Source organism: Chroicocephalus ridibundus, chromosome 1, assembly GCF_963924245.1.
Source record: "Chroicocephalus ridibundus chromosome 1, bChrRid1.1, whole genome shotgun sequence".
Taxonomy (NCBI): Eukaryota; Metazoa; Chordata; class Aves; order Charadriiformes; family Laridae; genus Chroicocephalus; species Chroicocephalus ridibundus.
Genome location: NC_086284.1, coordinates 160,542,952 through 160,569,658, shown reverse-complemented (window position 1 = coordinate 160,569,658; position 26,707 = coordinate 160,542,952). Strand labels below are relative to the sequence as shown.

At 41.2% G+C, this 26,707-nt stretch overlaps 1 protein-coding gene across 4 annotated transcripts; it reads right to left on the bottom strand.

Annotated features, from left to right (window-relative positions):
* Window positions 1–342: 342 nt before the first annotated feature.
* Window positions 343–26,707, bottom strand: C1H12orf75 (chromosome 1 C12orf75 homolog). Of its 4 annotated transcripts, none has more exons than XM_063321070.1 (6): window positions 26,553–26,707; window positions 19,320–19,344; window positions 13,059–13,094; window positions 11,816–11,905; window positions 10,993–11,033; window positions 343–9,560 (listed from the first exon to the last, which is right to left on the bottom strand). In XM_063321070.1, the coding sequence occupies exons 1-6, from the start codon at window positions 26,593–26,595 to the stop codon at window positions 9,529–9,531; spliced, it is 267 nt and encodes an 88-aa protein (XP_063177140.1). In that variant the 5' UTR covers window positions 26,596–26,707; the 3' UTR covers window positions 343–9,528. The 4 variants fall into 4 exon arrangements, with proteins under 4 accessions (XP_063177140.1, XP_063177148.1, XP_063177131.1 ...); XM_063321078.1 differs by having other exon boundaries at window positions 11,826–11,905; window positions 26,553–26,706; XM_063321061.1 differs by lacking the exons at window positions 343–9,560; window positions 10,993–11,033 and adding an exon at window positions 9,570–10,940.

Genomic DNA, 26,707 nt, shown 5'->3' with positions numbered 1-26,707 from the left:
TTTTCGGATGCCTCTTACCCCTTGACGTACCTACGCTTGCTTTTGTGAAGCAGTAAGGCTACCGGCCTGCTTGTTCTTTTTAAGTTTATCTTAACCCGTTTCCATACTTAACCCATATTTTAACCAGCATGATGGAAATGTCTGAGTTCCCAGTAAATTACAGTAAATGCTAACCAAAATAATTTGAGATTCATCACGCTGGAAGCTTGACATTTTTATTCTGAATTTTAGATGGCAACTGACAACCCTTAGCAGATGTTGCCCTCGGTAATAAGACCACCTTTATTGTGGTAACCAAGAACCAGCTTTCAGTAGTTCAAAAACAAGTGCTTACCTTGAAAGAGAGAAAAAATTATATTTTTATTCTCGAACTTGCACAGGCAGTAACATATTCCTTGGCAACAAATTGGCCCGGATCAATGATAAAACAATGATAAAATGAATAAACAAGTATTTGCAAAATTTCAAGGGAAAATATATGTTTTCATCCATATCTAATTAGATTAATCTATTTTAGCATGTATCCTGTGAAAAAAATATTTTGTTACATTGTCAAAAAATGCGTCATAATACAAATGTACCAAGAAACTTAATTTTGTCATTCTTTAATTTTTTAATGTTTGATTATTTTAGGGTTTTGAGCATGAGAGAGTGAGAGAGTGAATCTTTTGATGTTATTTATAGTTTAGTAGTGCCCAAAGTGCATTGGAGGTCAGAAAAACACAGCAGGATGCAAACATTTATTTTAAGCTATCTTGCTTTTAAGACTTTACAGAGCACACAGAAATGGTTGGTTGCCTTTTTTTATCGCGGAATAATAGTAGCATCTGTAGAGAAGCTAGAACAGAGATATAATGGATCACCTTGAAACTGGACAACAGCATGGATTTCATTATAGAAAAAACGTCAGAGACATATTTTTATGGCTTAGAGGACAATCTGAAGTAGCCCAGAGATGATGTTTTTATAGACTCTATTATCTTTCAGACTTGGCCTAAAAGCTCCATAAGAAGCAAAGTTATTTAAAATAACTTGATTTTTAAATTATGTCCATAAACTATAACTTTGCCACAGGCAGTGGCAAAGTGACAAGCAGTGCTGTTAGCACTGTCATTGCTAAATATTTTGTAAAATGAGATAACTCTCCATTTTAATACCAGCATTTGAGTCCACATATTAAAACTAATCCCTAAAGTGAAAAATAAAAAAACACGAGCTGTAGAAATGGTTAATTAATTGGGGCAATTTCCTGGAAACCAAAATAATACACACAGAGTACCTATTTTCAAAACTTGAAATAAGTGTTTCAAAAAAGGTAAGGTTTTAACTACTAAAATTATATGTATAGATACTGTGAAATCAAAACTGAAGACATTTGCAGGTTTTAAGGATAAATCAATTGAACATTACGAACATGAGAGCAGCAGAGGTGTAGCAAGGCTCCTTACAACGATTTCCTTCTGCATTTTTTAGGGTTTTTTTTTTAAGAAGCCTTTGGGGTTCTCTCCCTTCAGAACATCTTTTCTATTAAGTTCTGCCAGAGGGTTCAGGCTCCAGGGAACCATCATCGCCATCCAGGTCTGCAGGATTATTTCCCACGAAAAACATTTGAAGAAAACGATCCCCAGCAATACCAAGAAATTTGCTGTCTCTGAACAAAGCCATTTCTGGAGGCTGGGCATGGTTTGCTGACCTACTTTGGACAAGGATTTATTCCGACATCCAAGGCTACAGCCCGCCTCCTCTGAGGCTGCCGGGAAAGCCCGATGTGCAGCTGCCGATGAGATAGTGATTAATTTGATTGTCACCAGCACGGCTCTGAACATAAGGCTTGTTCAGGAGGCACATAAAAGGCAACTCAGTGCAGTCACTTGGGTTTTGCTGCTAAGAGAGCGAGGGAAGCAGAAAAACAAATCCCAGCACTATTTAAGACTTCAGCCAGTCGAAGACAAGGCCAGCCTCTCCAGCACAGCGGTGTTGTTTGTTCTGGTCTGCTGTCACGGTGTGGGTATGGCATGGTACAACTGGCCTGGGGAGAACCGCTGGCAATATATGGCTGGTCCCTCAGTGGGTGTGAAGCCACCATACCTTACCCAGAGCACCAAAGAGACAGTGGGATCAACAGAGATAGTATGTCATAGAGGTGTCCTTCTGCCCCAGCAGTCTACCAGCTGGTTCTTCAAACCACTTTGACTATTTACACTGGTAGACACCATGAAGGTGCACTGCACAGCCGCGTGGCCAAACCAGCAGGCTGCAAAGTGGGAGTTTTCAGATTATGATGAGCTACACTCTGTGCACCTCAGCTACACCCCATGACCTAGGCAAGAAAACCTACGGGTCAAATGGTCAGCCTCTGCCAACTGGAAGTAATTTCCCTTACTACCTACGGACATGTGCAGGTGTTGCGGACTGCAACTACTTTGTGGCAACCGCAATAACAGTACAAGGGATACTGCTATAATTCGTAGTGTCTAATACAGGTATTTATGATATTGAATCACAGGACCCAAGTCCTTATGATCTTGTTCCTTTTGTCATCATTTCAAGCCGCTCCAAAGAGACCACACAATGTTGCAAAGTCATCTCTCCAGCTAAGTTACCAGTAATGTTTACTCTTCTTTTGCACATCACTGCTCAAACTGGAATGCAATGGAGACACTTTCGCACCATTTTGTGCCTTCCACAGACATATCTGAAGGAGGTGTCATGCAGGAGGTAAGATGAGGTTTCAAGACCCTACACTGAGGAATGGAAGACTCCTACAACCATGTCAGTCCAAATCCCAAGATGATACAGTCACGTGTGCAGTAAATGCTCCTCCTAGAGAAGAATCAGGCAACATTACCCACTTTTCAACTGAAGCTGAAAAAAACAACTGAGTAGCAAAGCGTTCAGGATAAGATGTTCTTCAGTGGCACCCACTTGGAGTGCTCACCTCAGCAAAGGCGTGAGCCTAACCCTTTGGGTAAAATCTAGTCTGTGGCAAGGTTTTATGCCAGAGGGTATATTTGAGATAAAAATGGCAAATAGTGCACAAAGTTTTGAAAATTGCATGAAGTACACATTCGTACAACAAATACAGAGGAAATGTTGTGCCAGGGATTATTTCAGCCAACAGGAGAAAATGAAGGAAAAATATCATGTTTCAATAAAAATACCTGAAAGGAGGAAACATGAAATCTAGTCTAATCTAGTCTAATTTGTTAAAGATTTGGATTAGTTTCAACGTATATATCTCTATCATAGAGCTAGTCAATACTCTTTATCTTTTTTCCTGTAGCTCTGAATGAGAATTGCTTGCAATTGTTTGCAGGCAAGGAGAGGTTGATTGTTTACTGGTTCAGATGAGAATTTGACTTCCTCTTGAATTTCGAAGGGAAAAATATAATGCTGCTCTTGGCAAATTATTATCAGAAATCAAAAATTATTTTCCATATACTGATTTCAGGGTTCTTTTCACTGGATGTCTTGGATTTCTCAAGAAGCAATGCTTATACAAGCAATGATGTCTTGAACAAAGACCCTTTAATAATGCTGTGTAAATTCTCCAACCATTATTTATCCTATTACAAAGAATTTGGAATTTATAGAAGCTCCATCTCCCCTGGCTGGCAGAGTTTCCTTACTACAAATTAATTCCCTGCCAAAAATGTTTTGTTTTTATCCGATGATCCAAAGCAGTTCCTTCGATAGAACAGTAAAAGAATTTAATCATTTATTTATTAAACTAACCCACAATTTGGAAGAGGAAAAAGAAGTAGGCAACTGGTTTCTTGTGAGACTTCAAAGATGAAGTACGTTGTTATAATAACCAGATACTTGGAGTTTGCTCAAGTTGATACTATTTATATATTTAGATCTAATCAAATCTTTTAATTTTAAAGAAAATCTGTTGGTTGATTTCCCAAAAGTATGTAAGGCTCCTATGGACAACACAGGTAGCAGAAGTCCTTCCAAGTTTTTTTTCTTATAGCAATATTATTTGGGGAATGCAAACCTATCTGATAGAAAATATTCACAGCTCAAAGTTATAGGTCAGTGTCCAGTAACAGATAAACATAAATATGATATTAGATATAAGCTGAAAAGTGTTCTTACCTCCCTGATTTTATTTATTTATGCATATGGTGTTATGTTTGTATTCTGTCAAGTAGAGTTTGGTAGCGACGCAATGTGGACTCTCTCCAAAGTCTGAATACCTCCCTAACTCCAATAAACAGTCTTAACATTTTCCTACAGTCTGGTATCCCCCACAAAAGTTATTGAATATGACCTGCCTCCAATTAGCATGTTGCTCTGAATCACAGCCTCACAGTAAGAATCCAGTGAGCTCAGCTTTTATGGAGCTGAAGCCATCCTGCAGACAACACTGAGGTTTGGCCAACACAAAAAGTGGGCAATGAAGGCTAAGGGTGGAATTCAGTATTTCTCATTAAAACATAGGAATCAAAGACCATAAACAAAACTCTGTAAGTGGACTGCTAATTCCCAGAGTACCGATAAGGGTGCTGTGATCCAAACTAATCATTTGCACAGTGATCCATTAGTTATGAGAAATGCAAAATAGGTGGCATAATTAAACCAAAGCTTTGGTTCTAACTCTACTCTGTTTTTCCGATTAAGCTCTCACTTCCTTTTCGCATATTCTATAATCTTTCCTTGTGCTAAGCCTGTTAATGATTTTTACATCTTGTATATTTTCTCAGTCTACTAAGTGGTTTTTCAAGTGTGATGCAAACTTCCAAAGTAATTAGAAGTTTCAGTCTGCATAGAGAGACATAAACAAAAAGAACACTAACGCAAATTTTGAAAGAGAAGGCAGGATATTTACATATCCTGGTAACACCCAAAAGGACATATAAGGTTCATAGGCTCATTACACTGGGCATTAAGCAAAGAAAAATGAGATAAGTTGTTTCCCAATCTCAGACATCTGAGGGCTGGAATGAACCGATAAGCCAAATTCCATTTCTCTTCAGTCTTAGAACGATTTGGCAGCAGTCGTCTACTTGCTCTGTTTTCAAGAGATTAGAATCACAGAGAAATGGAGTAGATACTTAATTAAACTATTTCCTTTTTTACGTCATTTTCTGTTCGTAACCTCCTTCTGCATCTGTCTTCACTGCATGATATTATAATCCTCATTCTCCTACTTATTTCCTCCTTTCTGGCACACAAAATCCCCTTCATCCAGGCTCCATCCCATGGTATCTTTCTAATTCTTTTCTCAGTACAGTTAAACTAATGAGAGTTTCACTGCACTTCACGGAATGATCTGTTTCACAAGCAGGGTCCTATCTTCAGCTTATAGGTATTTTAATAATGACCAGGTAAGTACCCACGACACAGAAGTTCCCGCAACATGGGTGACAGCCGCTCTAAGCACCCACAAGCAGGTGTCTGCTGTCTGGGAAATACTCCAATCTTTGAAGACCCCGGGGCTACAGTAAAAATTGTCAGATCATGTAAAATGAAATCACTCCTATTATGATAAATCTAACTTCTGCACGTGTTTGTTGCTAAAACAAGAGTTGAATCATTTAGCCCAGCCTCAAAACATTTCCTGCAACACTGGCACGCCATTGCTCTATGGAAAGTCGAGAGAGCTGTTATTTTCTTGGTCTTTTTCTAAATACGTTGCAAAACAAAAATACTCCACAAATCATTCTCCTCCAGCGTGTTCTCCACAAAGCCAATTCACCTGAAGTGTTCAAATTGCTGTCAATAGGAAGCGGTGAGGATGTACTGCAAAACTCCGAGGAACTATAACCAGATAAGAGCTTCTTTTAGTGGGTACACGCAACTGAGGAACTGTAGTAGCAGTCTGTAATAATTGTCACTTCTGATCACCATGGGAACCAAACAGCGGTCTACTTTGCAGAAAACAGATCAGCAGTGACTCACTGAGTGCTTGGGAAGCATGACTATTGAGAATCACTAGACTTGTGTGGGTGACAAGGAACAATACACTAGTGATGCCAGTTCAACCATAGCCCGATACAGCAGAGACTCCTGTGCTAGACATGCAGGATGAAAACAAGTAATTTAGTACTTTGCCTCTGCGTTCGTTAGAGACAAATTTCACCTTTAGGTTTTTCTGCAGCTTCAGCCTTGTGTGGACTCTTTGCTATGAGAGGATTTCACTTCTAGTGAATGAAGTCCTAACTGACCTTACAATGGGCTTTACCAGGTCTTCTGCAACCCAATTAGTGACAGATTTAACCCTTGAATGACACAAAGTTTTAAAGCAATGTCACATCCCCTGAACTACACTGTGATGTGGATGGACACGTGAGATGGGCAGTATCTCTACCTGGACTACCCAGATACCACGGAACCAGGTCCTTACAACTAAGCTCCAGGTTCTGCATTAAGAAGAAAGCAAAATAAATGCACTGTCTCATCAGCGTAATTCAAAGGAGCAGCAGTCTTCGAGGTGAAGTAGTTTGTACTACTAGACCAAAATTCACAATCCAACAAGATACCTGGATTGTTTTTCAGCTAATCACAAACTGTCATTACAATCCTATGCTTTGATACTCCAGAATTTCCCAAGATTCAGTTGTCTGTTATGTGAATTCAAGCATAATATTTCTGGGCTGTCAAAGAATCCCAAATGGGAGTGTCTAAGATTATAAAGCCTGAATCCACTGTCTTTGCTAAACTATTTTCACTGGCTCCTTAGCTCTGGCTGGAGAAAGAGTGACAACTGCAAAGGAAATGGTATTACAGCCCCAACATTTAAACGTTTCTTCTTTACAAATGGTAATTCAAGATGTTTTAACAAAACCAAAGTATATTCCTTAATAATAACTCTGCCATTCAATGGCTCCTTGTGTTCTGTTCTCAATTCTCCCATTGAACCATCATTTGAGTGCCTAAATATCCTTCAAGGACGCCATCAAATGCACAGCTGGCAGCTGGCTTATAGGGCTTCTTTTGTGTTCGTCTTCCTAACAGAAATATCCATAAATTGTAAGTTTTGAAAGAGCAGATATACTTGTTTCTCCATGAAATGTCATGTGCTTTTATCAACAAAGGCTTAAGAAATGCTGCTCACCGTAGAGGAATTTTGATGATCAGAAACTCAGTTCCCTAAGTGGAATTTGGCCTAGACAGAATACAGTGTCCTGCCTCACAGACCCCCTCTGTGGGTCCTTGGGAAAACAAAAGACAAGAGTCTGCAAATCTAAGACAGGCCCAGAGCACCCTGGGCAGTCTGATGGGTAGAGGGCTGCATGGCATAATAGAATGTGTATCTATTGCTGAGGCTCCAGTCCATGACACTGGAACATTTGTCAGTTGATCAGTAAGCTTTTGAAATTAAAAGATGCAGAGGAACAAAAATATTAAGAAACCACCATACCTCCCACACATTCAGAGGATGACTCGTTAAGAGGCCAATTCTGCAAAATGCTCCACACTTCTCTGCAGATCTGCACAAGAAAAATTAAGCAGTGACATAAAACAAGAAAGAGTACCCTTTGCAACTGTCCCACCACCAACTGCTAGGAGCTATTCAATAAAGATCACCTCTCTCTCTCCTCAGCCCACACACAGGGGTTCAGATATCAGTAGCAGAACAAGTGATGTTTGCATTTAGCCCTGTCCACACTTTTGATGACTCTTCCCAGCAACTGAATGATAGAAGTGGATGAATAACTGGGGAGATAACTGGCATCTGTTGTCCGCTTTTCAAGCACTATGATGTATCCTAGGACGACTGGTGTTTTTTCTGCTTTGGGAAAGGTAATGTTATCAGGCCAGACATAGGCCTAATTGCTTTGTACTAAATAAACTGGTACTGTGCAAACCGTTTATGGAACATGTGATGTGGAAACTATACGCTTATGCTATGGGAAGCAGGTGGGAAGCAAACCTGCGTGTTTATTACCCACTGTTACTTGCGTTCTCTGCAGCTTGCCATGCAAGAACAACACTCTGCAGATGTCATCTACATTCATTCATTCATACTGAGATATTCTAACACCACCTCATAATCTTCAAGCTTATTTCATCTGGGTTCAGGGTTGGAGGGGTCAAGCATGAGATGTATATTTGTCTTCAGGAGCTGGAAGCCTGAAATCATTGATAACCCAAGTGGCAGATTTCCAGAGAACAGCAGTAAATAATGTCACAAATACTTAAAAGAGGACAAGCAAGGAATAGTTTTAAATACCTCTTTTAACAGGCCTCACACCAAACAAACTACTACTAATTTTAAAGCAAGAGCTGCAAGTTTCTGGAGATCATAGTCAATGGCTGTTCATTCGTCTCAATAGGCATCAGTGAAACGGGCAGTAATTTCATGGTTCACAGTGTTTCACTTCTTCATGTAAAGTGGTCATTAATCTACAGTAATACATTAATGTGGTGTGGGTTGGGGTTTTTTGGTTTCTTTGTTTGTTTAAAGTGGATGGCATATCGTGTCCTACTAAAAAAAGTTTGACTAAAGAATTATGCAAAAGGCTTTAATAATTTAAATACTTGTTCAACCATATGGAAATGTACAATCTGGGAAACCTACAGTTGCTATAAATTTAATGAATTTTAAAACCTCCCATCCATTATTTAATACAACAGTTTGCTAAAATAATAACAACACTCATTCTGTTACAGTTTGCCATACTGGAGATACTTAGAGATGGGATATAAAACTCCAATAGTGATCAAAAATCCTCTACAGTTCAGGAGGATACAGCACTGGAGTTCAGTCACGCCACCTCCGAAAATACTATCACTTCATCCTTATGCAAGGAAATGTCATTATAATATTAAACAGAATGGAAGATATAACATAACAGTTTGGTTCATTAGTATTTTTTTTTCATGTAATGCTTTATAAAAGAGATAAAGCTGAAGAAAATAAAAACAGACATGTAGATATTATGATGAAGTACATTGTTCTTATTTAAATAAATTTCCTCGAGCAATATTTTCTTAAAAGGTGAAAATTGAAGACTAATATTTGTCTCACTGTATAAAAGTGATGGTAGTAATTATAAAGAACCCGATGGTCTTACGCTTATTTCATCCTATTCTTAAGTTTTCACAGCAAAAATATTAAAATTTGCAATATTACCAAAAAGATGCAAACCTGTCAAATATATTACTCTGAAGTAAATTAACAATTAATTTATAGGAACCTACCATAGGAACTATTAAGTGGACAGTAGTAATGGTTTTCTATATAAAATCTATCAAAAATTGTTGGAGAAAATATACGAAGCGTAGCTGATAGCTGATGAAATCTGCAATATGGCCACAGAGAAATAAGTTGCAGATCATCAAAGTTAGCTCTTGTGCAGAAACATCCACCATGAGTCCACTAATTTCATTTTTCACTGGAGAACAGCAGGAGGTTTCCATAATGCAATCATCATAGGAAACTGATTCAACGCTGTACTTTAAGCTTTACCCGTAGTTGGAACTTGCAACAGTTTAGATTTTTTTGGTGCTCTGATCTCTTTTGCTCTCCGGAAGGCTACGTAAGTATAAAAATCTTCAGCACAAAGACAGCTCTCTCTAAAGCACTGGCAACTGGTCTTGGTAGAAGACTGTTCAAAAAAAGAAAGGGACAAACAGCTTTAGATAGACTGGTAAAGCAATACAGTAACACTATGCATAAACCAGAGAACTAGGTTGTCATTAGAAGCTGAGAGATTTGTAGCCTATGACCTGCAGATGCACATAAACTCGTGGAGCTAAGAGGACCCTTTGCAGATTTAAAGGTGCTCATCTGTGTAAGTCTTTTTTAGCCTGAGTCAGCAGCCAAGCCCTGATCTTGCACCAATGAAGGCAAAATGCACTTTCAACTACTCTGAATAGCAAAAAATGTCAAGTGATTGATTCTACCCAACCTCAGGCATCTAACTAAAGCACCTAGACGTGGACCTAATCAACCCAGGCTCTGTTCATCAACCACAGATGGAAAGCTGCAACCTCAAGAAGTTGCTTCGGTCTTGCCCAGGGTCAAGGGTGACGGTGTTGCTAACTTACATCTCAGCCAGCTTACTGAAATCAGGTGTGATGACCACATGAAGGTCTCACCGTATATGAGTGTTCCTAGCAAAGTCCACGGAGCTTTAACCATTGACATGAGTAAAGATAATCAGTATATGCGTGTTCTGCTCTACTCGACCTGCATCCAGCAGCGGGACCAGACAGAACTGTTTCTTGCTCTTCACCTGAATTAGGAAAGGGTTCTGCTTCCTATGGAAATTGTTGGCAGCTTTGTAATTTCCCCCTCTCCACTGGCTAGACATCAAAACAGTTCCCTTTCAAAAGTTGTCAATGTTTATTTACTTCAAATTCTGAATGGAAACTTAGCTTGCTTTCTTTATCTTCAGACATGAACTTGTAAAGGACTTTTTTTTTTTTTTTTTTTTGAGTTAGTCAGTTAGTTGAAACTCTTAAGTCAGGAATAGAGGCTATACATTTTCACTGCCCTATTCTGTCTGGTGGAGAACAAAGCCCCCCAGATTCTCCCATAGCAAGAGGAAAGCTCCAGTATGTTACTTAGTGGGTGCCTCACTTTGGTCCTCAAGGTCCTCCCCAAAATGGAGAGGATGTTTTCTAACTGCAAACTACTCATTTCTGGAAAAGCTTTGTCTCTACAGATGCTGGTCTACACACTGCTGATGCACCTTACCTCTCATGGGAGGTTTTAGTACTGCTGCAGGATTAGCTGTGGTGTGGCTGAAGACGAATACACTGACATTTCGTTTCCATTCATTCCCAAACGGAGTAATAAAGAGTTTCCTTGCTTCTCACTTCTCACCAAGATGACAACTTTACCCACTTTCTGATTTATGTCTGCACCACTGAGATCTGGCCCCTGATCCAGCCTTTAGAAGAGTTATGCTGCAGCTGGAGAAGTAACTGGGTGATTCCCAGACCACCGGAGAGCAGCACAGGGAGCCATTGCCACCTGGCTTCTGTTCAACAAATACATGCCAAGCACATAACGTTAATTAAGACATACTGTACCTCCAGCTGTTTGCATCTTGATGGGTTTATTTCCTTCTAATCTTAATTAGAAAACAAAAGATAAAGATGGTTAAAACATTGCAACATATCACTAATTTAGAACACCGTTTAAGAAAGACATGCAATAAAAGGTACTACTGTTCCAAAACCAGCTACTATTATTTTGGTTAAGAGTGTTATTTTTCTTCATCTTTTTGCTTTGCAGCAAATTTTGGAGGCACCGCCAGTGACTAAATTGTGCTGTACGTATGTAACAGCAGCATTTTGCTATATTAAAACTAAGCAATATTACATGATTTCATAAATACATGTTTATGACTTGCCTATTAAGTGTAATGCTTTTTCCCACTGTTCAAAAATATCACATGGAAAAGAAACAGTTTCCACTGGCTTTCACGTAAGAACGGAAATAAACCTGAAAGCAAGCACTTACTAACTGTTATTACTGGAATTCACCACAATGCAAGTAAACACCTTCAAAACTAAAAATAGCTCTGAGGCTCTGCAAGTGCATCTATGACAGCCTCTTAGTCCTAACAGGGTTTTGTTTTCTTTGAATTCACAGAGCGCTCAGAGCGTGGAGAAGTTGTTCAGAAGACAATGTACCACATTGTCAGCATCTGCTCTAGGATCCTTCTGCAAAAGTAAGTGTGTTAAAATTTAAATAAACGGGAACAATCATGTTAACGATTATAAATAGCCCCACTGCCTTAAGAGGCTCCAAGGCTAGCCAGTCTGTCTGAAATAATAATTGATTTTTAAAGGAAATACATCCTACTAGATAAAATTAAACTGAGAAAAGAGGAGAAATGCAATACGCAACCTTCCAATACCTTTCGGTGCAGCTTTCGTCTGACTGGAAACCATGGCAGCCGCATCCGACGGCAGGCCAACATACACGCCACCATAGTTCCTGATTTAAAGAAACAATTAAAGAGACATCAGAGCTTAACTGTAACACTTCTCCCTACAATGTTAACATCACGCAGCAGCATTACAAAGACCATGGCTGGTCAGAGAGGAGGGTACCTCTGCACAAGCATCCTCAGAGGAGCCCTCCGTTCCCATGGCTATGGAAAAACGTGCACATTAAGTGCCAGGTGCTTGCTAACATGGTGCCAGGCAAAAAAAAAACTTGAGGCTAGCTGTAACTCTTAAGTGGGACCCAAGCCTGTGAAAGGAGCTATTGTTGCTCAAGTTCCTAATATTTTTCATTAAATCCCAAATTGTTGTGACAATAAACCCCACTGGACCACCTTCTTCTAGACATCGAGTATACCCAACTGAGGACAGAGCCAATCCGATTATAATGTTCAACACTGGGACCACCGAAGCACCTCACTTCAAACAGCCCACACCAATTAAGCAGCACTTTCACCTCGGCTTGCAAATAAATAAGACCTGCATCCCCCTGCTTAGGGCCACGCTTGGAGAAAACTGTTAGTAGGAAGGAGCACGAGGGTGTTAGGTACCTTCATAGCCCAATCCTCTCCCTTTCATGGCCCTGCAGACCGTATTTTCTTGCTTCAAGGCACGTATGAAAAGCAGGGACTGATGCAAGGAGGTGAAAAACTGGGTCCTTATGAGCCTCTGCTGTGCCTGGAGCTACTTGCAGAGAGTCCCATTACCCTGCTCTGTCCTGTTCAGTGCCAAATTAATCACACCTCCTCCAGCCCTCAGGGCTCTGACTGATTTCTGATTTGTTTGATGAGAGAGTCACACTTCCTTTGATTTCCAGCCCAGCAGAGATCTCCCACAAGTGCTAATGCCATCTTCTGTGGTGGGCCTGGTGTAACGGCAGAGGTCACTGGCCCTTGTCAAGCACATCACCTACAGCTGTGAGATAATGTGCTCTTCTTGCCACAAAGTTCCCCTCTCCCCAACTCACTAATGGGAGTGACTGGATTCATCAATACTGGGCTCCGTGAGAGTTTTGGGGTTTTTTTCCCCCGCTCTGCTTTGGTGGCATTGGTGGGAATTAGGAGGAGGAAAGGAAGGATGTACATCTGGTGGCAGAACTCACTGCAGCCTATTGCAAATAAAGCCAGTCCCAGTAGAGCACCTACCTCCTTTTGTCATCATCCGATACAGATTCTTCTGCTCTGTAACATCAAAAGATATAAAGCACATTAGCACATTGTTTCTTTCAGATACTCCATCACCACCTGGGTAGATTCAGGAGCAAGGGAAGAAGGGGATTATTACTGATCCCAGTTTAATTCAGGTCATCCACAACTCAATGAAGTATTCACACAGGCACAAAAAGTGACGATTTTCCAATCTAACATACAGAAGAAATAAAAGCATTGAGAATAGATGCAGCTTAGTTTTCATGACCCCCACGAGTGATGCCTGAAACAGGTAAATTAACACTTTTCCTGAGTGAGTCCCCACACTATTCCACACATAACATGAAACATAAAGGCTCCGCGTATAATATGAACGAGCCTGGGCTGCTATTCCACCAAAAGAGGACTGGAAGGGACCGGACATCCATGCTAGCATGGGAATGAGGATGAAGACAGATAAATTTTCACAGCAGCTGTGCAAAAAGATGTTACAGAACCTCTCCGTAAAATGAGGTACTGCAATTCCTGAAGTCAGAGTTGTTTGCAAACCAAATAACTGTTACTAATCCTTTATAAATGGACAATCGCTTCTCTTTTTACCTTACCAGGGCAGGGGGTAAAGTAATCAGCATCAATGTGAAGACAAATGTAGTATGGAAAAGATAAAAAATTTATTTTTACTCCCTGAGGCCATAGCACCTGTGCTGCAGTCTCAGTCTGTGCCCCAGCATCAGTCTTCATACAAACAACTTGCCCACCTTTGACTAAATATTTGGACTTTCAGCTCTGCTGGCATGGATGGGCATGGACCAGGGCAGCAGCTGCATTTTAGCTTGATCTGGAACCTACCGAACTAGCAGTAAAAAAATAGAGGCAAGATAACTTCAGTGCTGTTAAATCCACAGACATCCTTCATCCCTTCTCTGGGGGGCAACTGTGACAACTGCCCGAGAAGGAGTCCTGCACCGTGGCCACTCAGGGAGCCGTGAGACATGGCCATGGAGGTGCCCAGGGAAGGCTGCCAACAGCAAAGGGGGCACCACAACCCAAGAAGGGCTCCACTGTAGAAATGCTCATGCACAGGCTGTTCACCCAGACATCCTCACCTTAAGGTCCAGTTGGACTATGGGAGAAACGTTAAGATACTTCTCATCTTGAGCTGATCCATGAATTTCTGATCTGCTCCCTAGGTGAAAAAACTGAGAGCTGGCCTTTACCCAGTGTTAGGGCTAAATCCATTCTGTAGCCTTGAAAGGCATTTCTGAACTATGATATTTAACAATAATATATGGCATTTCTTATTGTAATTTATTTATTCTAAGAGGTAGATATGCCTACTGTTTAATCTTCAGGGCTGTGTACCCTGAAGTCAATGGCATTTTGTTCCAAAGTGCAGAAAGCTCGTAGCAAGACGCAGCCTAAAATGCAAAAAAAAGCCCCTTAAACCTCATCCAGAACTCTCCTGGAAGGGTAGCAAATGCCTTAAAAATACTGCTACAAGTTGGAAATTATCTTACGCTTACCTTGTTTCTAAGTGGCAGAACATTGCGCACTATCCTTTCTGCATCACCACAGTGAATATGGGTACACAGGTCCTTTTAATTGTAGAGGCTTGGGGTGAATTTAAGTATGCTGCAGTTTTGCGAAGTGATATTCACGCAGGGCGTAGCCCTGAGTGGGGTGAGCCTCCTATCAGCTGTCTTTGCCTACATCTTACCACTGAAGAGAGACAGAGCAACAAACTCCTCTTTCTATGGCCCTCCTGCCACTCCTCCCCGGAGGAGCTAGTGCCATTTCAGAAGACATCTCCCACCTCCTCTGACCCCATGTAGCCTAAGCCACCTTGCAGTCCTCACGCACGCGACCTGAAAAATGCAGAGACAACTTTCCTTGAGGACTGTGAAGTTGCTCTGTCCTACTGGGGGTGAATTCCAGCTGAAGAAAGTGGAAAACCTGTGTATATCAGTCAGTAGAAATAAGCCCTGTATTTTTAGCAAGAAAAATGACAACGCTTTAAGAAAGGGACTTTGGGTGCCAAGAGATCACAAACAATCATTTCTGTTGAACCAATTGCATGCGTCACAGGATTGATTTTCTCAAACAACTGGAAACATTTTCTATAATCCAGATTAACCATTATCCACAGAAAAGAATCCTTTAAAAGCACCGACAACTTCATGCGCAGCTCAAAGCCTCTAAAACGGAGTTGTAAGAATAATAATCAATATTGTCCAACAGGAAATTAATGTCAATGTTAAAAAAAACCAAACACAAACCAAAACCAAAAACCAACCTCTACTAGGCAACAGGGCTATTTTCTTCTCTTCTAGAAATGTTTTGTAACGGGGCAGCACTGGACCGTTACTGTCATTCTCACACCAAAACAAATTATCCAGTCTATGATTAAGCGGACTAGATTTTTTAAAAACATTTTGCTTTCTTCCTTTCCTCTTAATAGCTACAAATCAAAGTCTAGTTTTGCCATGCCTTTTCCCTTACGTGCGCAATAGCAAATACAATCTGGGATTGTACAGGCCACAGCTCTTGGGCTGGGTGACGACTGGGTGCAATCTGTTGTAGTCCTGCTAAGAAAGAGGAGGTGAGCAGAGACAGGAAGAACATGGAAGCGTCGGGGTGGGGGGAGGGAGGGGAAGTATCTGGTGATGGCACTAAGGAAGAAGCCATTTTCCACCCCTTTCTGGGGACTCCTTTCTAAGCAGCACGGGAAGGAATGTGGCTCCAGTTGATTTATTCGGCATATTCACACACCTCTTGCCTTCACACGCTGTAGTATAAAGCCCCATGTTGAAAGGTGACCACAAATTTCACAAGTTCAAATGTCGAGGTGGCAGCTGAGCCACTGCATCAGACGCTGCTTCTGCGCCCAGGCTGAGTGAAGACGGGTGGTTCCAGGGAGCAGAGGTGCAATGGCAACACTCAACTGCGTGGAAATGAGAGCAGAAAGAAGCTCCTTTGGTTTCGGCAGCACTCTGACTGCCACATCTCCCAGACTCACAGATATGGGGATACAGGAGTCCAGCACATCCTTTCTCTCTCTCTTTCTACCTCCAATGCATCTTTACCTGCTTCTTATGTCAGGGATGAAAGAAGAACCTAGCATTAAAAAAAAAAAATCTTTAAATATTGCTATTTACAGAGTCCTCCAAGAAAAGCAAGCTAGGATAACCTTTTCTGCACCAGGAACTTAGCAGTCCAATGTGCTTTGTACTGATCCGCTGCCGTGTCACTGCATCTTCCCTCAGATGTTGTTGACATCTACTGCAGAGGAACCGAGAGCACGTTTTTCAGCAGGTAGTGTAGGTGGAGTCCTGTAGCCAGTGGGTGGATTTAATAGCAAATCCACATAACGGCATTCTATTTTCAGCTAGAATAAATGTTTCTTTTGGTAAGGATTTGTCTATCCCAAGAGGCTTCCAGTCACCCTCCTAAGTCTGAAAAATATGCTTGTTTCAACTGTCAGTTTTTACATCCATCAGTCCTACGTCCATTTGATGGTAAGAGAAGCTGCCATCTTTCATAATATTTTAAATATCAAATGACAAGCATTCACATTAATTCATTCCATCCACATTTCTGTTACCTCAGCTTTTAAGACTCTGTTCGTGCCAAGCATTATATGGACTCTTTCTGGCCATGCCCAGTTGTACCACCAGAGATGATTCACTAAACTTTGCACAAGTGACAGATGACTTCTCCTCAGATTCCCAGTGTTTCTTGGGAACAAGGGCCTGTGATTTATATTAGATGGATTTCTTCACAATATTTTGAAACAGGCTTGAACTGCTGTGTCCTTTCCTTCCTACTGTTACCAATCTTCCTCTGAATTTAGCCACGCTCCAAATATTACAGGCATTGCATCATTTTCTAGCATATACTTTACCCCTCCTATATCTAAGCTTCTTCAGTTAGCAGTGACGTACTTCTCTTTCTTAGGAGGGCTAGAGCGTTGGGTGAAGCTGGTCGACAGACTCACTGTTGATTTGAGAGCTGGAGCACACAGGGAGAGATTGCATTCCCAGATCATATGTCCTTCTTGTCGCCGCACGGCCCTCCATCTCACAGCACTTTGCATAGGAAGATCATATATATCATCATCCCTACCTTACTGGTGGAGAAACTCAAGGCCCAGAGGGCAAAGGAGCTTCCCCATGGCCAGCCAGGAGGGCTCAGAGAAGGATCCAGCCATCCCACCTTCCACCCGGCTGCTCACTCCGTGAGACGCTGGTGCCTTGGCAATGAGTCACAGTCAAGAAATGAGAAATCTCTTGAGTTAGAATAACCAGATTCTGTATCAAAAAGCATGCTCTAAGTAAGGACACACCTAAATGCTTTCCTGGATCAGAACTGATATGACTGAAATTTGACCACAAAACCAATCTGGGTTTTTCAAAAAAGTTTTTTAATCTTTACTGGTAAAAGTGAAAAGGTATAAAATAAAAGCTTGTGTGGATTTATAATGTTAGTTAATACAAATCTGTTAACTTCCATAAAACTAAAATAGTTTTTTTGGTATTTTACTTCCTTCGTAAAAAATCTGCTGTTAAATATTAGGATGATTGATTTAGGACTTTTCAGGTCATCGCTGCCATTCCTCATTAACAGATCTGCATTTCTAATGTCTGACGAGAAGGCTCAACCATGCTATTATCACACAGGTGGTTCAGCTGGCTCCACTATACTTATCTGAATGAGTAATGGTTCCAGGATTGACCCTTTCACTTTGTTGAAGTCTGCACTAGCAATTAGCTTTTTCTAAGTTATCCCAATACGTTTTCGAAACATGACAGATGATCTAACACCAATACATAGGATGTTCCCAGTTAACTCCTAAAGCCTGGCCCTACAAATGCTTACACACACATAAACGCAATTCTACATATACCCATCCATACCTTTAAGCACAGAAACAGGCCTACTAAATTAAAAAGTTAACAGTGACAGTGCTTGCAATTTCAAAGTTTAAAACTACAAAAGGGCAAAGAGAGAGATGCAGTTCTAAGTCAGTCAAGTTATCTACACTGAACAAAAAGGCCCTAATATAAATTAAAAACAGTGGTTTTGTATATATAAAAGTGCTGAGGGCATGGATGCTGCAGGCTGTATCAAGAAGAGGTTCTTCATAAGCTTGTCTTCTGTAATTTATTTATTGTCTGACACTGAAAACCCAGAAAACAGACTACTCGGGTAACACAGATCTCGGGAGTATCTGTGACAACAGCGTTCATCTGCCAAGTGAGACCTGTCGTCAGTTCTCAGCTGTGCTCTGTAATAGCAAGGACAAGCCTGTTGTTAAGCTCTTCTCTCCACTTGTTTATCTGACTTGACAGCCCTCATTTCTACACCAGGATTCCTCCATCTAATTAGAGTAGTTACTCTAAATGAAGTAAATAAAACTGAAGAATGTTCCTATTGCATAACATGAAAATCTTTCCCAGGTCCCTCAGTCTCAAACTCTACTGGCAAATACCAATTATACGAAATAGAAGGAGGCAAGACCTCGGGAGAACTTCTTTACTGTTTCCTTTGATAGGAAAACAAATTTATGTCTGAATAAAGCTGTTCCTGCACATTTCTGCATCAGCAAATGAAAAATGGGCCAAGGCTGATCTTTTGCTGCTGCTTTTCTGAAAACCAGAAGTTGGCAAGAGGCAACAGGACAATAGAGGTTCAGACCCTCCACATTTAGAGAAAAACAGGATGGGTAGGGCTGCCCTCTGCTACTCAGTGTCAGAGGAGCCGATAGATACTATCTTCAATGCGGGGAACATCTAGAGAAGGTGGGTACTTTGAAAAGGAAGTCTGGATGGGTTACTGGGTCTCCTGCAAAGAGGGAAAATTTGCCTCAGTGGCTCTTTAAATCCCTCACAGGCTTTGGTGGAAATTTATGTGGTTGTTTCACATAATGAAATGGCCTTCAGGAAAAGGTGTACTGGTACGTGACAGGGAAGAGTAGTCTGCAGTAACGTAGCCACGTCTGGGAGACGACTCTCTCAACAGAAGCAGAAAGAAGACATTTCTATTAGAGAAATAACAAGGGAAGGAATCTGTAGAAAAGTAAACAAGACGTGAAGTTGTTTTGTAGAGATGGAAGCTGTCACTAAAGACAATAAACATCTGGTGGTGTTAATTATATGTTAGGAGCCAGGTGAATCATGTATGACTAAATCTAGTATAAGGCTGGTAGGACTGAAGGTAAGTCCACAGTTACATATTTGAGGGAGTAGATTAAGTACTTACACATCTTTAGTAGTCCCTGTGGCACCTAGAATGAAAAAAAAGAAGTGCATGTTTACAAGATAATGGCATAATCCTCTAAACCAACCGATAGTACAGTAAGCATTTTTCTGCCTTTCTGTCTCAAACAATGCAGAAATAGCAACAGGAATCTTCTATTGTCAGAGAAGAGGTTTCTCAGGATTGTCTAGTTTATCCTTAATGATTATCTATATTGTCCCTTAAGCCTATCACACACAGCTTTGGGCCAGATTCTCAGTGGGTGAAAATGATGCTGCTGCGGACCCAGGTGCAGTCACTCAGGATGAGAGCAACATAAGACAAAAATCACCTTTTTGAATTCTATATGCTTCACTTTGCTCAGTCTTCTGTTGGTTTTGTCTGCTACAAAGTCACCACAACTAACCAAGCAGTTACGCCTGAATGCCTGTTTATTTTGCCATTTGACTCTGTTGTTGGCACTACATGTGTAAAATGCTACTCCATTCTTCCTGCCAGATAAACAAAGTTTTATAAAACAACTAGACAGAACTAATATAAACATTGGGACACAATCCATCCAAAGCCCTAGACATCTAAAGAGATCAACCACCCCTTAATTAATCTTGCTATTTAACAAAAAAGCAAAAAGACAAAAGCTACCACCTGGCTGCCTGATCTCAGCAATTGTTTTGTTTGGTTTTTTTTTTTTGGTGACTCAGATGCTTCTTGCTGGGAGAGGAACATTCCCTCAAGTACAAACTCTTTCCTGTTCCTCCCAAGTTATTAATGCCATGTTGCTATTGCTGGTATATCATTCAGCTGAGTAACCAGCAAATTATCCCGTCTATTAATTACACAAGCTAGGGCAAACTTTAGAAAACCTTTCACTTCTCCTTTTCCTCTTCCTCTCAGTACTTAGCTGGAAGAGGTTATCTGAGCTCGCTGAAGAAACTACAGTCGTCAATCCAAGAAAATTTACAGGTTTGGAGGTAGGTTGGGTTGTTTTTTTCCAGCCATGGCACTTCGGTTCTTGAAAAACTTTATTTTTGCTGCTGAAAAATATCCATAAATATAAAACGTCTTTTGTCTCACTCTGATATGTAAGAATATGCCTTCCGCAACTTTATTTCAAATGCAGAGAGGAAGAAACAGTCCTGCAAGGCCTTCCAGCACTGTCTACCTGAATGGATGGCAGGCAACATCTCTCTTTACAGCTAACTCTTGAACATAATATCACTCCCAATTCCTATAACCTGACTATCCCTCCTGTTCCCAGCAACAACGTAAACTAGACTTGTATAAGACTACACACATTACTTCTGCTAGTATTGCTTCCAGAGTCATCAAAATCTCTGTACGGCTATGTGTATCAGCAGAAACGCTTAATTAAGCTGCAGGGAGCACTTCTATGCACAATAAGCTCGGGTCCTTGCTTTAAAACTTTATTCTACCTGGCAGCTTTCTGAGACTTTTTGGCTCTATAGGCACATCTACATGGTACTACATATAAACCCCCCAAATTGATTGTGTCCAGATGGGAGGCTGGCATTGCAGCGCTGCATGCAAACTTGACCTCAGCTGAGGGAGGAAGACATTTTCTGCTGCCCAGGGGCTAGTTCATCCAGAGTCAGCTCAGCTATGGACCTTCAGGGCACCACCCTGCACATCTAGACAGAGCCTAGGCATCAGCAAGACATCAGACAACATACGTTCTGAAAAGCCCAGCTCCATTGCTAGCAAGATATATTTTTTCTTCCAGAAGTTGTTATTCCTGTGCTGTGCTTGTTCTGCACCAGAACCACGACTTTCTCGTTTTCTCAACTTCAGCTCACCGCAAACAAACTCAGTTTCTCCAAAAAGGTTCATGGTCTTTTGTGAGGCCTTTGCCGAGCCTTTTCTGAGTCTAAGCTGAGGTCTCAGCGCTTTGGATCCTCACTTGAAAAACTAATGCCTTCCTCACAGGAAGTATACCAAAAGTGTTTAATACGCAAACTGAAACCTCAGCTGAGGGAGAAGAACTGTGGGCCTACAGTACTGCTACAACTCCCAGTGGAGATACTCAAGTTCCAGTCAATCACCAGGCATATGTCAATGCCATGCCCACGTTCAGTGCCATACCTGTCTTCAGTGCATTACGGTACACGTGCATTCGCACTCTGGGGACAGGAGCTGTCTCTCAGACCCATCAGCTCGGGCTTCGTGTAGAGCTATACAGCTATGAACCTGTATTTGAGAACGGAGATGTGCCACTAGCGTTCACACCTGGCAGCACTTTTTTCGTTTGAATATTAGAGACAATACCACTGCTGAAAAAAAATCACTGCACTTTGAAATGCACCTCACACAAAAACATTGAGAACTAAATATGGTGAAAACAAATTCACTTTTTAAGATATCATTTTTACTATTTATAATAAATAAATACATATAACAAACAAACAGTTTGCTTTCTATTGGTTTTATAAGCCCAAAGAACCAGGTTATCCTCACTTCCACTGATGGGATTCCATTGATTTCAGTGGTGTTATTTCTCAATTTCACTAGCAAAAGTGAAACAGGAGTTTGGTCCAAATTCGCTTGAGTACCACTAAAGTACTTCCACTTCACAAACAAGTTTTCTTCCTGGAAGAGTTCTGAGCTTACAAATGAACACCACTGTAGCTAGGTGACCCATAAGTATCTCTATGTAAAAACTTGTACAGTTTTCTTCATTAGGGAGCCTGAACACTCCTTATACATAGATTTTATTTCACAAGGAAACCAATAACATCTCAGTTTGTACAGACATGTTTGTTTTTAAAGTCCAATCCATTCACCCTCACCCCTGTTACTTCAATGACACATTTCTCTAACTCTTCCATGTTTAGTGAGCAATACTTAGTGAGTTATTTTATAGCTACTCAAGTTCCTCCTGCCAGAAGTTCAGCCAAAGAATCTTGTTTACTACTGGTTCACAAACAGTGCATAGCTGTTCCACAGCAGCAAGGCTTAGTGCTCTTGTAGCTGTGATGTTTTAGATATATGACTTGAGAAAAGCATCGCATATTTGAGAGCTTGTCCATTTTTTCCCACTCTATCAGCTTGGCCTAAAAAAAGGCAGCACTTGACCCTACAACCCTAGTCCCGATAGGCTCATGTTGGTTTGGTTTTCCAAAAACCTGCCTAACCTCAGCAATAGGGGTAGCTGGGAAGCTGCAGCCACAAAAAATAGGCAGTACTGTGCTGTCCTGAATGAGCTCTCTGCTGACACCATCTACATAGTAGGACCATGGGCACATTTTGGCATTTTAGAGCTGCAGGAGGAAAAGCAAGAGTACAGCCTGCAGAATAAACGAGACCTATTCAGCCATACATTGCTCTGAGCCCGATTACAGAAGGAAAAACATTTCATCTAGAGTAGTGGAGCTGTGATCCCTCAAAAAAACAACAACCCTATAGCATCTAAACAAATTAAAAAGAACAAAAAAGGATCTTCCATTCAGTAAGAGGGGGTTTTGCACTTTCAAAACAACAGCAGCTTGTTGTGGTGGCTCTGCAGGATTTCGGTAAACGCAGGACAAATGCAAGAGATGGTTGAAAGAAAGTGATAGCCACAGACAATATTCCTCTGCGCTGAGAAATACATCACAAGCGAACGTGGAAGACACAAACTTCAGAAAAAATCCAAAAGGATGAGAGGCAACCACTTACACGAATAAAAACACGGATACAAAAAATGCCAGTATCTGACATTACAGTAGATTATGAAACATTTTCCTATTATTTTCCTACAATATTTTCCTACAAATACTTCAAATAATAGTTTCAAAAAGCAAATAAAACCCTCAAAATTATGCATACATGCAAGCAACAGTTAAGATTACGAATGAATTTTCTATTCTCGGCTCCTTTCTGATTTGCTCCAAAAGACAGCAATATGGAAGCAAGTCCAACATCAATGACTTTATTCTGTTTATACCCCAGTGTAACTGAGGACAGAATCATATCCATTTACTTCAAATCAATTACTTCTTCAACTCATCAGGTGGCAGTTCTGTACATAGACTTGACCTGATCAAGCACTAATTTTTAAAATTAGTTGGATCTTAAGTAGAATGGCAGGATGGTTTCCTGGGCATTCCACCAAACTGGAAATTAATAGTTCTGTTTAAACTTTGTGTGAAAGTTCTCCTGCATCATAATTTGGCTGCATTTGAAGCTCCACACAGACTAACAGCTTCTCTGTATATTTAAATTAAGGCTAGACTGCCAGCCTCCACCAAGTACCATAATTTAAGGTGCTGTCATTGCTATTACAATTGATACAGAAAGGAGGAGGCAGTTCAAAATTGTAACAACAATTCTAACGACTCTAGAATGAAGGGAAATGCCTTAACTCAGAAAAAAAGTAAATTAGTGTTTAAGGGTGTATTTTTAAAAGACCAAAAAAGAAGAGCTATTTTGGAGCTTCTAAAACACCAGGAAATAACATGAAAGAAGGATACGTAAAGCGAGGTAACAAAACATCAGGAAAATAGCAGTTTGTTAATAAAACTTTCTATGGGTGATGGGAAATTTAAAAAATAAGTATAATCCATATTTAACATAAAATGGCTAGGTGATTTAAGAAGGATGTGTATACATCACTTTACTTGGATAACAGAAGTTGCCATTTCTCAACTGAGGAGCCTTTTGCCAGTGTCTGATGCTCCGGAAGGAAAATTTAAACGCTGTTAAATTGATGTTCTGGAGTTCTGCACCACAGACAGAAATGTTATTCTAGATCATATCTATTAGTTTAGATCTTGCAGACCATAGGGCTGATAGCTCCTCTGATGTCATTCTAGCCATGCAACAGAAGATAATACCATTAGCTGAACTATCATTACGTATACATCTGCTTAGGAAAAATCAAGTTAGGCTACAATAGAAATTTTACCAGAGTAAGAAAATGGGGACGAGCGTAACACGTCTAATGTATTCCGTAAAGCATGCTACAATTTTATCCTTAGTCATATAATATGACAGAGAGTGTTACAGGTTAATTATATGTTATGTACCTCTAGCTTTGACATTACTGACTGCAGAATAGTCATAACTGTAGCATTAAAGATGTAGTCATGCTGTGCAAGCTACAAAATTAATTTGTATTTACACAGCATTCACAGGATACACTGTGAATACACAGTATTCGCGTCTTTTGGGATAATACTGAGAGTTACACTTCCCTTAAGAGCTCTAGAATTCTGATTAAAAACCATCTTCTCCTTCCTCAACATAAAATAATTTTATTTTTACTAGACACACTTCGTAAGGAATGCCAAATGGAAAAAACTAAATAGCAGACATCTGACTTCTTACTTTTATTACCAGTTGTTGGTTATTATCACACCATAGACTGCATAGTTATTCCTGACTGACAGTGGTGAAAGTAAGAAAAGAACTGGACCTTTAAGAGCTGTATTTACTTTGGAAAGGTTTATCAGGGCAACAGTAATAATTCCATTATAATTATTATGCGTTTTACATGGCATTGTTGGTTTTTACCTGCACTAAGCCATTGGAGATCTGTGGACTATTTCTAAAAAGTATGCAAAAGGCTTCCACAAAATGCAAGTTCAATTGTATTATGGATAACAATATTGAAGAGGCCGTACCTTCAGTAAAACTAATTGAATCTACAAGCCAAAACCTGTTGCAAATAGCTGCCTTTAATGCAACAGTGGTCACACTTATTTAAACTAACAAACTTTTAATTCAACACAATTGACTAAATACTAATGCTGTCAGAGTTGGTCTATTGGACATTCATTTACTCATTTGTGCCCTGGTACAAGTTCCACAGGGTAGCCAGATCAACATTAATTGTGAAGCTACCACAAAGGGACTAATAATCAACCCAAAATTTTCCTCTGAAGTTCTCTGATACTTGCTGTGGTGCCTTTACCCAGCAAACAGAAACAGGATGTGAACAAGCATCACCCCGGCAATATGAAGCTACGTTGGTCATACACTGAAACAACTTCCAGTCTCAGCAATGCAGGAGTCAACTAATGGGAGAGAATTAAAATCTGCAGACAGGACAGCTCTAATAAGAGTGCTGGAAGATCAAGCAAACTCATACAGTGCATTCTTTATGGATGAGAGGTACATGATACCTAACACCTAATTTATAATTATTTTAACAGAAATCAAGTAAGCAATAATGGCAGAAAAGCCTCCTCTACTCCTATGAGTGCGAAGTGCAGGGTTTAGGGGAGAAACCAGCAACACACCACACAAACATACACACGTACACACAACTTGGAGAAGGCATCATCATTCACGTTCAAAGATACGCCCAGTTCCACAAATCGGGACTGGCACCGCCTGAGGCACCACTGAAGCTCTGGATCAAGTAAGTCAAAACGATAACAGATGGAGACCCAGTAATTCTAACTGGTCTGGCCATTATTTTGCTGCATATTTTCAAGAGGTTATGAAGCTAGCAAGTGTATCTGGAAGACTTACTGCAGGTACTGAAACAGGTGGCAATATTTGCCAAGTGCAGTTAGGATGAAAAATGATCAAGAAATTCTCACATTTGTAACTATATGGTGAAAGTCCACTTAATCCTAATTTCCATATACTTTCCTTTTTTGTGGGGGCTAGGGGGAGGAAGAGCACAACCAGCACCATCTTCCCAGATCTTATCTCTTTTGAAAATAACAATGAACAAATAAGGGAGGCAGCTGGATGCACCAGCCAGCGGTACACAGTAACACGCAAGAAACCTCAATCTTGGAATATTCTCCAACTTCTCCGGCAAGCAGAGGAGAAGAAGTGGCACAAATTCATTTCAGAAGTGGCATTCATGGCCTTATAGGGAAGCAAAGAGGATGGAACTTACACCCCCGGCGGGATCCTTACGTCCAGCTCCTGGCCTGAGCTCACCGTGCCTTGGAGGGCTACTGTTGGAGGTGGTGACCCCAGCCACAACCCGGGCACCAGAACACCGCCGGCGCCCCCCCCCAGCGGGCCACATCACCCTCTCTCTCTCCCCTGGGCAAGCGCATCAGCCTCGGGAAAGGAAGATGCTCTTGCGGGAGCGCGGGCAGCGACCCCCGCCGGCATCCCCCAAACCGGGGTGGGGCTGGGGGGATGCAGCCCCGCCAGGGATGGGTGGTTGCGTGTCCTCCGCCTCTCCCCGACCCGCAGCCCCCCGGCAGGGCTGCCCGTGGGGATGCTCACTCATTCCCCCCTGGCCCGATCCCGCACCGCCCGCCGCCGCCCTACCTCTCCCGCCCGCGCCGCCGGCCGTGGAGTTGCCGCAGCCCATGGGCGCTGCCCTGCCCGGCGGTGCGGAGCCCGGCGGTGCGGAGCCCTGCGGAGCGGCGACGGGAAGCAGCCGGCGGCAGGCGGAGCCCGGTGGGAGATAAAGCCGCGGGGAC